The sequence below is a fragment of the Alligator mississippiensis genome, chromosome 5 (genome assembly GCF_030867095.1).
Source record: "Alligator mississippiensis isolate rAllMis1 chromosome 5, rAllMis1, whole genome shotgun sequence".
Classification (NCBI taxonomy): domain Eukaryota; kingdom Metazoa; phylum Chordata; order Crocodylia; family Alligatoridae; genus Alligator; species Alligator mississippiensis.
This window is the reverse complement of record NC_081828.1, coordinates 129,409,405-129,421,959: the sequence shown is the minus strand read 5'-3', so window position 1 is coordinate 129,421,959 and position 12,555 is coordinate 129,409,405. Positions and strand designations below refer to the sequence as shown.

Here is a 12,555-nt window from a genome sequence, read left to right as displayed (position 1 = left end):
TTGGAGCTCAAATTGCAGCTGCTGTTCATCAGCACATGTTATTGATAACTAGTAAGACTAGGATAAATCAGTTTTCAAAAAAACTCACTCAGTGCCAGGGACTGCATTAACCCTCCCATACCACTGACGTTCTCAGCCTTTTTCAAAGGCTGTACTTTAAAACAAAAGGGAAAGAACTGAAAGGGGAAGGAGGAGAAAGCTTGGCCAAGTTCAGAAAGTGAAGCATCAGTTAATTGTAGTTGATAAACTTCTGTTCTTACTATACATGAAAAACTGTAGTTTTGTACCTGTTTTAGAGAAAGAACACAACTTTAACATTTTCTTTTGAGGCCACCTTTTTCTTTTCCATTTGAACTTGTTACAAACCCCTGACAGCAGCCTTACTGGGCTCTAGATCCTGGAAGCAGAAAATCTGATATTTTAAATTCTTGCTCTGGCTCCTAGGTACAGTTGTAGCAAAAGCATGTGCTGTCCTGACCCCAAGGATTCAAAACCCGACTCACGGTGCCTTCAGGCAAAGGACCAGGCAAGACAGTAAGGGGAGGTTAAAAAAAAAAAAAGGGACTGGATAAATTGATGGATGATAGATCTATTAATGACTATTGAATAGAATGGTTGGAGATGTTTTCTCTGGCATCTCTAAACCCATCATGGTAGATAGCAGAAAGAGTATTAAACAGGATAGATTGCTTTAGAGATATCCAGTTCAGTGTTCTCTCTCTATAACATCCACTTTTGCCACTGTCAGAATTGACTATTGGTCTGTCCCAGTATGGCACTTGTGTTCTTATGACCAGGCTGCAGCTCCACCAGGCAGCTAGATACACACCTGCTCCATCCCACGCTGGGCCCTTCTTAAAGGTCCCTAATAAGATGACCTGGGAGGGCCAATGGGAGCCACAGGGCTCCGATGCAAAGGCTGTAAAACCCTTCCACTCCCAGTAGAGCCTTATCCTTGCAACAGTATTCTTAGTACCTCAGCTGTGGATCTCCTTACCTGATTTTTGTATTCCTGATTCTGTGCTGGACCTCCCAGTTTTGATCCCTCGATACTGTCTTGACCCTGACTCTGCTGTTGAACTTTTGACTTGCAGCTCCAGCTCTGAACTCCTAGCTTTCTGGACGCAGTCCAATTATTACGGTACCCCTGATCTCTGGTCGACTGCCCTGCACCTTGGTCTTTAGAGTTAAACACAGTTTAAATAGTCTGCCTCTCCTCCCCCGATTGGTTTAAACCAGTTTAGAAAACATACTATATTATATACAATAGATAAATAATAACCTTGGAAGACTATAGGCAATGCCACCTTGTTTCAGGAATGCCTGTATTTGGGAATGTGTACTGAAAAGAGTAAAGCGAATGCGCTAGCTGAGAATGTAGTTTTAAACATGGTTCCTAAAGTGCTTGTCTCATCTCCAGATAAGCTATACTTACATTTTAAAACCATTCTGCTAATACCCTTTTCCTCAGTGACATGAAAGGTCTAAGACCCATACCTTGATCGGCAGGCTCAACATTAATTCTTAGGATAAGTTTTCTCCCGATCACTCCAAACAGCATCCTGCTGTGGTAGCATTTCTCCATTTACAATGCTACCCCTCTTAAATTCACCATCATTTTGGGCATCTCTCGAGGTTACAACACCCCTGGCATCTTGGCTGTGACAGTCAGAGTGAGTAAATCTAAAATGCTGTTTTCCAACATTATTCCTGCCCAAGAGCCACTGTCCCCCTCTACGACTTTGGGCAAATCACTCCCCCGCTGCTTTAATTTTATCTGTTTATAAAATGGAACAATACTTATTTACCTCAAGAAGCGTTATGCAGTTTCACGTATTACTCTGCATTAAAAAAATGTTGATATTCTTGAAAGATAGGTGTCATATACCTGCAAATTACAAATGCCTTTACTTCCTTCAGAACTTGTTGAGGTCATCAAGTTCTATTCATACCAATGTGACATCACTGTTTCTATAGTAAATAATGTAAATGAAGTACATAAAAGCTTAGTTTAAATACTACACTACACTAAGAAAAGATTCAACTAATAGCATAAAGAAAACATAGTAAAGTGGTGTAACATTATTGCTTTTTGCTTGGCAAAACTGCATCCTTTCTTGACAAATAACATCATATAATATTTTTTAATGCACATACACAGTGTGTACCTATATGATAAAATTATTTGTTCCTGAGGTCATGGAATAACCTGTATTTTTTTTTCATTTTATTACCTCACTTGTTCTCTATTTGTTAAGTGCTCTCCCCTAGCACTATGTCTAACATTGCAACAATTCACTCTTCTCCTTCAGATACTTAAAACCAAGACACGCACGGACCAATAAACCTATTTCCTGAATGTGGACAAATTTTGTAAACAAAAAAACAAACAAATTGAATGCATTTGGCTTTCAAACTGAATGTTTTCAATTGTCTTTTAACCGTCTAAGTTTTTTTTTGTTCCAGTCACTGATAAAACAGGGAAATAAGATACTAGCCTTTTTTCAGATAAGCAGTGCTTTTCTTCCCCTTCTCCTTTGCCAGTGCAAAGAAAAACAACACCATCCTCCCAAATTTCTGTAAAAAAAAGAACTGATGACATTTTTAAACCAGAAGAATTACAAATGAAACGAGGAAAAATAATTTAACCAGATGTAGTGTGTTTCTCATCATTTCAAGCAAGGAAATGAACAAAATAAACCTTTAACACACACTTGCTTAGTTCCTGACCAGTAGTATTTTTACAACGGTAAAAAACAAAACAATTAAGCCTACACTAGCTTTAAAAAAGTGATGAATTAAATGCAAATGATATAATATAGAAAAAAAACAGGGCTTGAAGGAATCTCAGGAAGCATTTAGTCTAACTCCCCGCTCTAAGCAGCATGATCCCTATCTAACACCAACACATGCTATCTTTGTTACAGTTATAAAAGAGAGCTTTCATGCTTTGGAACATGATTATGACATGATCTGGCCTGCAAAGGCAAAAGCAAGTCTTGTAATACAATTGGGAAACACCTATATTGTAACAATTCTTACCATCATCCTGATCTAGTAATTTAGCTAATGTACTTAGAGCTCAGCACTTCCATGAAAACCTACAAAGTTATCATTATCAGAGGAGCTACTTCAAGAATCCAGTTAATTATTAGCTTCCCTTTAAAATTTAGAACAGAGACTTTACTGCTACCTTTTAAGTTACCCTGCATGGGTGAATGTTTGTCATGTAAAATTTGCAGCTTGATCTGTGGAAAACTCACTACAAAACCAATTGGGAGGAAGCATGTCATGATAAATAAATAAATATTTAATGTACTGGATAAATATTTTTATATCAAATCCTCTTCTCTCCCTCTTAGAAAAGAGTGATACTTTGTCCACAATATAAAACCCCAATATAAATATACATAAACAAGAATATATTATATAAACATAAAACCAACTAAAACCTGTAATCCCTGCATGGTGAATGATACATTAATGCCTTCTGACTCCAAGATCACAGCTTTAAACAAGGCAATACATTATGAAAAAAACCAAACACTGGACTAAATGTACCAGGCTAAATGCTTTGTTCTTCACAATTCATTCACTACAAATATATTTAACCTTCATATTTATAGTGAAACATTTTCATATTCTAAAAAATACATAGTTTCCACTGCACTTTGCATTATACTTCAGGAATTCTTGCCAACGTAATTCTGAATTTCAGTTTGTATTACAGATGGTCAGTTTGATATTTGAAGGAGAGTCTCATTAGTACAGTTAAAACAGTATCATAGCTCAGATCCTGTAACTTGTCATTGGATTTTAAGTTATTTTTCATCTTAATTTTCTTCTATACTCATCATGTTCCAATTTATAGTTATGCTTGATGCAACTTCTTGCCATACTCTGGTATTACCAGAAAGACAGGCTCAAATCCTGACAAACAGAAATTGAAGAACTCAGACCCAAATCCTCAAAGTTATTTAGGCATGGGACTCCTATTTCAATGCCTAATTCCTGGTGATTTCAAAAAGACTTGAGCATCCAATGCCACTGAGAATCTGTGTTTAGGCAAATGCTACATACAGATTTGTTTTGGCAACAGAATACATGTACTGTTTTAATAATTATCCAAATTTAAAGCAAATAGTATTAAAAATTACAAAATACAGTAAAGGTAATAACCTCTTGCTAAAAACACAAGACAACTAAATGCCTAACATAACAAAAAATCCCAAATGTCTACTCTTCTTTCCTTCCACAGTTCATAACTTCTAACTGAACATATCTATTATGCGTTTCATTTCACTTGTGAAATTTTTAAATCAAATTGAAGCTCCTTTTTTTCCTAATATTTATGTTTTAGTGACAAGTACTATTTCAAATTGGCCAAACCTCTCTCCCTTTTAAAAGGCTTCCAAGTAAGTCTTAAAAATACAGATCAAGTCACATTTCTTTCTTTTCCTACTACTGCAGAAGAAATATTTCCATACCTATCCTGAAGCCAGGGCTACTTTGAAGAGTGCTGTACAAGGGGAGCCAGGCTACAAAGCAGAACAGCTTAGCGTGATTCTATGGCACTGAGGTGCACTATTTACTGACATCAAATGAAGCTAACAAAGAAACACCAGGCTAACCCAAGAACTCAGAAGCAGCTATGACTTTTGATGAAAAGAAAGCGTATGGACAAATATACATTTGTAGCGGCTTTAAGAGGGAGCTTTGGAGCTTCCAGCAACTCCTATGCTGTAATAGTTAAATGATCCTGCCAGAAAAGTGAGCCTTATCTTTGACCCTGACTGAATGAAGCAGAGTTAGATTTTGCTTCAAAATCATGAAGATGTAACAGCTTGTATTACTATTCAAGGATACACAAGGCAAGGACTTCTTAGGGTGATACCTTTCATCAGACCAACTATGCAGCTGGGATAAAGATGAGCTTTTGAACAGAAGACATTCTCTATGTAATGGTCCAAGAAAAGATATCATCCTAAGAAATCCCTGCCTCTTGCACAACTCCTGGACCATTATGACTACAACCATCACCTTTACACTACTGTATTCAACAACAGCAATTCAATTCTCACATCTGTCTAAAACAGAGGTGGGCAATTATTTCAGCTGGAGGGCCACTCAATGCATTTTTGTGACCTGTTGAGAACCGCAAGGGTAGTCTCACCCCTTGACACATGCCCCCTGCCTTGGTTGCCATCTTGGGACTGGAAGTCTCACCCTTAACCCCTGACCTTGGCCACCGGAAGTCCCTTCCCTTGCAGTACTCCTTGTGGGAGGGGAGAGTTGCCAGCTTGGAACCAGAACACCTCCTCCCCCCCTCCTACTAAGTCAAACACCTACTAAAACATGTTTTCATTTTATTACAAAAAATATTTTTGTCATGATTTGTGTTTGCGTACTGTATATAGCGGTGATTGCATAATGACTCAAAAATAAAGGCTTCGTCTTGTATATTGTGGGGGGGTGGGGGCATTTGTGAGGGGTATGGCTGTGTGTGGGGGGGCAATAGGAGGGTGTTTGTATATGTGGGGGGTTGTGTGGGCAGGGTGTGGGTGTGCAGCATTTGTGGGGTGTGAAGAAGGGTGGGGACTCCCCACAGACCCCCCCCATGGTGCACAGCCCCCACCACCGGTGGCAGCCGCAGCAGACAGCAGCACTTGGGGCACTTGTGGCTCACGCAGGCACTGCCACCTGGTGGCGCGTGGCTCCAGCCAGTGCTGCACATGGTGGCAGGGACTACAGGCAGGCCAGCCTGCCTCCATCATGCGGGGCTCCATGCAGTGCATGTATAGCTCCCAGCACTTGTACACCACTGGGGGAAGCCCTGTGCGATGGAGCTGGCTTCCCCTGGTGGCACACGAGTGCCAGCACTTATGCCGCGTGGAGTCCCAGGTGAGAGGCAGGCCAGCCTGGCTGCCTCCGTGCCACATGCCGCTGGGCGACAAGTGCTTGCGCAGGCCATGAGTGTCCCAAGCACCTGCTGCTGGTAGCAGGGGCTGTGCACCATGGGGGGGAATGTGTAGAGGATCCCCACAGCCCCCCACCCTCCCTCACACCCACACCCTGCCACCTGAGCTCTGCACTCCTGCCACCCCCCTGGGTGCAGGCTCCGTGCTGCTGCCACCCCCATGCTCTACGCTCCTGCCCAGCTGAAGCTCCCTCCTCCCCCCCTGCCACTTCTCTTTCTGGTGCCCAGAGTGAGCAAGACACAGGGAAGCCGAGCAGGATTACAATTAGTTGGTGGGTGCCCATGGGTCAGATGAAATTGCCTGATGGGCTGAACGTGGCCCGAAGACTGTATTTTCCCTGCTCCTGGTCTAAAACCACAGAAACACACGTGGTGCTATCAGTGCTGATGGCTTTATCCAACCTAAATTGGATGGGAAAGATATTTAATACAGTACGATAGAATGTATTTGAACAAACTGAATGTGTTTAAAGAAGCCATTTCTAGCCATGTAAGCTTATTTAGATAGAGGAAATATTTTGGCTTGAAATAATATGATCTCACTATTTTAGTCCGTAGAGAAAAGTTATTAGATCTCAGTACAACTAAAACACAAGCCACAGCATTTTCTTTCATAGTAAGCATGGTGTGTACCCCTGAGCTATGTTGAACTTTTACTGAAGATGCCAATTATGGTAGCAAAGATGGGCCTTCCAGCTAATGAACTAAGAATTTTGTTGGTTGAATTAACCAGCAATAACAATAATAATAATTATCAGCAATAACACCAGTCAAAGCAACAGTTCTCGCACCGACAGTACTAGAAACATAAGAACATAATAATTTTCATTTACTGGGTCAGACCACAGGTTCCTCTTGCCCAACATCTTGTGTCACAGTGCCAGAGAGTGGATGCAGAAAGGAAGACTGGACAGGGTAATGACCAGGCTTTTTCTACCATTCCTTTTACTTGCAGCCTCCAGCATTTAAGATCTAGGAAGTTCTGATTCAGAGGCTGCACCCCTCACTTCTGTGCTCAATAGCTACTGATGCACACTTCCTCCAAGAATGTGTCTCATCCCTTTTTGAATCTGGTTAAACTGTCAGCTTCCACATCTTGTGACAATGAGTTCCACACCTTAATTACATGCTGTGTGAAAAAAAACCCTTCCTTTTTCAGTTTTAAACTTACCATCTGCTAGTTTCATTTCATGACCGCCTAGTTCTTGTGTTGTGAGAAATAGTAAATAATAAATCCCTAGTTTCATCTCTTTACTATTCAGTATTATGTAAACTCTTATCAGGTCTCCCCTGAAGCATCTCTTTTCTAAATTGACTAGGCCTAGCCTCCTTAGTTGCTCCTCATTTGGAAACCCCTCCATGCTTTTCATTACCTTGTTGTCCTGCTCTACACCTTCCCTAATACTTCTATATCCTTTCTGAGGTATGGGGATCAAGACCCAGCATAGAATTCAAGGTGTAGACACCGCTTGGATTTATGAAGGGGCATAATAATAAGCTGGTGCCCCCTGAACTTAGGCCTCAGCTCCCAGTGTTTGGGGCAGGGGGTGCCTAACTATATGCAATGTGTCAAGGGTGAAGCGGGGGGAGGGGATAGTATGTGGCCCTCCAGATTTGTGCACCCGCAGCTGGGCACAGGGCTGCATCTTGGCCAGACTGGCACAGGGCTGCTTCTGCGGCCCAGAGGGTGAGACTCATTGCTGCTCCTGCCACTGCTGTGACTCCCGCCCCAGACATGCCACTACAGAGTAACGCTGCACTGCCAGCAGCATGAGGAGTATTAATTTGGGGTAGATGGGGGGGGGAGGGGGCATGCTGCCCTCACCTCCTCCCATTGCAAGCTGCTCACACACCGGGCTGTGGCTCTACCCTGCTGCCATGGCCTGGCAACTCCCCTCAGGCTGCCCATGCTGCCCCCATCACTTCCCCTCCAGAGTAGAGCTGCAGCCTGGCATGCAAGTGGCTGGTTGTGGGAGAAGACAAGGGCAGCGCAGCTCCTCTATCTGATACTCCTCATACTGCTGGCAGCGCGGTGTTATTCCACGGAGGCACAGCTGGTGCGAGGGTCCTCATGGTGGCAGCAGCAGCAGTGAGTCTCACTGCCCCGCTCCGCCCTCCTGTGTGGAATCCTGCTCCCTTGGCCAGGGAGGCAACACGGTGCCGGTGTGGCCAGGCTGTGGCCCCGTGCCCCATTGTGGGTGCACAGATTTGAGAGGGAGGTGGGGGGAAAAGACCCTCCCGTACCCATCTGACGTATCACCTATGGTGCTCGACACCTCTTTGGGAGTGTGTGCAAAGGCAGGGAGCTGGCCCCTCCACCAATCCCCCCCCCCGACCAGCTGGCCATGGCTCTGTCCTGCTCCCTGGCTGGGTCCCGCAGCAGTGTATTCCCATCCCAGCCCCTGCACATCACGACACCTGGGCAGGGCCCCCCCAGCCCCAACCGCCAACCCTGCTCCAATCCCTCCCTCATTGGGGGTTCGGTGTGAGCTACTGCTTCTATGCCTCCCCCCCACCCCTCCGATGGCTTACCTTCAGGGAGCTGGGGGAGCTGCTCTTTACCACACTGCCGGAGGCTGTATTGCTGGCCACGTGCATGTGTGCACATGCACACCTACATGTGGCACCCCCTGCGTCCGATTGGCCTCCTCCTGCTTTGCCTAGTCCCAAGCAGGCTCTCACACACTGGAACTCTGCTAGCCTGCAAGGGGAAACCTGCATTTCCTGCGCTTTTCCCTTTTAAAGGAGAAAATCCATGCTTTTCCACGGCAAACAGAAAACCTGGATCCCAGCTGATATGTTTACACTGTATAAAACTGGACCTGAAAATGTGGGTGTAACTAAAGAAAATAGCTTATTTTCCCCTCTACCCAAGTTGATACGTACAGATAAAAAGCTTTAACACTTGTAGTCCTTATAAAATCCCATAGGAGGACCAAAAAATCCAAGAAAGGGACCCGAAATTTAGTTAAACCCCCCCCTAAAATAAATGCCTAGCAATTTAATCTTGATATTTTTGCTGCACACACAAATTCTGCAAGTACAAAAGTAAAGATAGTCATATGTCTGATTAGAGGTCAATCCCATGTATAAAAGTGAGATGCATTTTTTTTATAGTTCCTTTGGAGAGAAAAGGAAGGTAGACTTGTAATGAGTGAAGTCTCCCTCCCCCACCTGTACTTACACCTTTAAAATAGTAGAATAAGGTGCACAGCTAATTACTTCACAAAATCAACAGATACTCTTGTATTCATGTGTAGCTGAAGGTGGCCTCACAGTGGGAATAGTAAAAAGAAAAGGGGTACCTCCTTGGCTTGAAACTGAGAATCCATGTGTATTTCCATAATGGCATTTTAAATAATTTGTTAAAGAGTAAATAAGAAATACGATTTAAGAGTTCACATAATTTGTTTTAATTACAAAAACAAAGCACATGTTGCTAGGCTTTCACTTCTGTCCAATTATATTCTTATACTACAAGACTGGATGTTTTTTACTTGTTTCTTAGTTGTGAGAACTTTGAAATTTGGATTCCAATGTTCTCATATTAACAAGTTCGACAATTAAAATGTTCATCTATGCAGGAAAAGACAGGCTTATGGCATCATGAACATCACTACTTTGAGACTACAACAAATTTAAACAAAACAACCAAAGCAATCTTTTAACACACTGAACGTCTACGTTTCAAGAAAGCCAAAATACTTCAAGAAGGCCAATCTTTTCATCACATTTTTGCTGTTTGAAAACAATTAAATTTGTGCTCTTAAATCAGTTGGATGCTTTCTAATCTCATGTAAGCTTTGGAGCCCACAATTTAGGCTCCAATATTTGAAAAGCTTGGCCAAACGCATATAAAAAACTGTTAATAACTTTTTCATGCAAGTCTTTTTTTTTTTTGATTTGACATAATATATATATATTATATTATATGATTGACATATATTATGCCATGCAAATCTTGTCCTCAGCAAGAAGCAGTGGTATGTTCTTAACTCAAGTTGCTAACTAAAAGTACAACGTTAGTGAAGGCAAGGCAATGTGTAGTCTCCATTCATGACAGAACTTATGGAATCAGCAATATAAATACAATATTAATCACTAACGTGACAGACACTTGGGACATGTTTAATTTAAGGCACAAATCAATTAACTAAACTTGATACAACTATCTGGACAAGTAAGGTTAAGAACCCATTGAGAGGTTTGCAAAATTAAGGCCTTAACTTTCAAAGCGTCATTGATAGTTCTGTAAACTTCAGCAGTGCCACCAGAAAACGCATAATTTACTTTGCTGAAAAAAGTTACTTTATAGTTGCATTAAGGCTATTTCTGCTCTACTTGCTATCCGCACCTACAACTCAGTCTCTCCATGCATCTAAGCAGCTGCTGGAGGAAGAGGGGGAAAAAAAAAAAAAGTAACTCTGTATGTCATAGGTGCCATTTAAACATTTTCCATTGATGTCTCAGATTACCAACAACATAGGATGGATTTTTCTCCTCGGACCCGCATTACTGAGCAAGCAGGTGTGTGTTATTTGCATATGCAAGTGGAGTAACTGCACAGTCCTGCTGCACCCCTTGCAATTGCCACGTACAAAAGTTTGTACAAGGTGTATGTACAGGTGTAAAAAACCTTTTTTTTAAATCTCTTTTTCAAGGCCAGATCAGTTCCAAATTCAAAGCCCAATAGTCAAGTTCCAAAATTTGACTGAGCAGAAGTCCACCGTCAAGTCTGTGTGGCTCTGCCACAGGGCAAGTATCCTCCCCTCCCAGACCTGCTGGTTTTGGGCTTCGAATACTCTCCCAATCCAGAAATGGACTTCCCAGATACAGGCAAGCCTCCTACATGCAAGCGCCAGGCCCAGAGGCCTTGGGGTTCAGATGCTTCCTGCCTTGTTTGACCTTGGTCAAAATATACACATTGGTGCCTGTGTACATGCGTATCCATCTAGTTCAGCAGTTCCCAAACTCCGTCAGATTACGCACCACCAATTTAAAACAATACAAGCTTAAGTACCACCAGCAAATTTTTTAGTTCAAACTTAATTACCACCAGTAAATTTTTGTCAGATAAATTAATTATAAGAAATCTGTTAATGCGTACCACTGACTGGTTGTCTGCATGCCACAGATTGGGAACCACCAATCTAGTTAGTGTATATGGTACAAAGCTACCCTGCCTTCCACCTGGGCCGAGCTGGTCACCCTGACCACAAACTGCCCTTGCGAAAGCCAAGGCTAGGGGTCCTCAACCTTGGGAGACTTGAGGCACGGTGGGAATGTGCCAGGTCTAAGCATCCGCTTCTTCCTGGACACAGAATAATCCGAACGCAAAGCGGCCAAGGACTGGGAGCAGAGCAGGTCTGCAGGGGTTTGACCCCCTGGGCACCCACACAAAATCTCTGAGGCACTCTGGTGAACCAGGCTCGCCCACCTTGCCGTGCCCTCATCACGTGGCCATGACCTTCCAAGCATCCCAGCTCAGGATCCCTGCTCCAGGCCCTGGGGCAAGTTCAAGTCCAAGTCCAGTTGTCCCATGGGAGTGATGCTGGACTAAGTGCTAGCCACAACGCAGAATCCTCAGCACACCTACCACCAGGCCCCTGCCAGGAGTGTCATGGAGGCGGGGGCGCTGGAGGGCGGGGCCAACCCGCCCCTCCCCCCTCGGAACGTACCATCTCGATGATCTTCGTCTTCCTGCCCGTCCGCTTCTTGACTGTGAAGATGTACTGCGCCAGCACCACCCCGCCCAGCAGGGCGCATACGCTGACGCTAGCCACCGCTCCCATCTTGGCCACGGCGGTCCTGTCCATGCTGAGGGCGGAGGTGGTAGCATCCGTTCCCCCCCTCCCTTGCCTGTTCCGGACCTCGGCACCTCGCCCCTGCCGCGAGCTCTGCGCATGCGCAGACATCGGTCCCGGGTCTCCCCGCACGCATAGGAGCTCTGAGCGGGGGCGGGGCTGTGAGAAGGGCCGACTGAGCCCTTCCGGTGCCACCATAAAGAAGAGGGAGGTGGGGGGAGATAATCTTTGGGAAGGAACATTTGGAAGGCGGAATATTTTTTCCAGTGTATTTCTGCCTGGACTTGTTCGTGATGCCCTTACACGGCAAGCTGCTGGATAAACAGCTCAGGTTGCAATAGGGCAGTCCCTCCCTCTTCCCCCCATGATATGGTACAACCCAACCCCTCTCGCCCCCCGCGGCGGTGCCGCGACGTTGCCAAACTACATCTCCCGTGGTGCCCCGCGCGCCCCGTTTCTGCTTCCGCTTCTACTCTCTGAAGCGCGGGGACGGGTTGGCTGTTGAAGTGCTATGACAACGGGCGTCAAGATGGCAGTGCGGGGTCGCGGGTGCCTGTAGCCTCCCCGTGAGCCGCGGCGGCGGCAGCAGCAACCGCAACCATCCAGCCGGGGCGGGGCTCGCCGCTGCCTCACGGGCTGCCCGGGACATGCTCGCCTGGGCCAGAGGGTGGGTCCTTGCTGGGGTCGGGGGCTGGGTCCCGGGACCCGGGTGACAGCAGCAGGGACTTGTCGCTGCTCGGGGACCGGAGCCTAAGGCTCTCCTCGCAGCACTGC

The 12,555-nt window shown here is 44.7% G+C and overlaps 2 protein-coding genes across 9 annotated transcripts in view; one reads left to right on the top strand and one right to left on the bottom strand.

The window, feature by feature from the left end:
* NT5C3A (5'-nucleotidase, cytosolic IIIA) overlaps window positions 1–11,873 on the bottom strand; it is a 46,618-nt gene extending 34,745 nt beyond the window's left edge. For 2 of the 4 annotated variants that reach the window (XM_014602607.3, XM_019483433.2), the window contains exon 1: window positions 11,415–11,576. In XM_014602607.3, coding sequence (XP_014458093.1) covers window positions 11,415–11,430 — 16 coding nt within the window. In that variant the 5' untranslated portion in view covers window positions 11,431–11,576. Of the gene's footprint in view, window positions 1–11,414; window positions 11,577–11,655 lie in introns of those variants that run through there. The other 2 variants (XM_006258202.3, XM_014602606.3) reach the window with 2 other exon arrangements.
* A 359-nt stretch (window positions 11,874–12,232) lies between these two features.
* Window positions 12,233–12,555, top strand: part of BBS9 (Bardet-Biedl syndrome 9) — a 478,425-nt gene continuing 478,102 nt past the window's right edge. For 2 of the 5 annotated variants that reach the window (XM_019483428.2, XM_014602583.3), the window contains exon 1: window positions 12,234–12,448. The gene's annotated coding sequence lies outside the window, so the exon portion shown is untranslated. Of the gene's footprint in view, window positions 12,449–12,555 lie in introns of all 5 variants that reach the window. The other 3 variants (XM_019483427.2, XM_014602580.3, XM_014602581.3) reach the window with 3 other exon arrangements.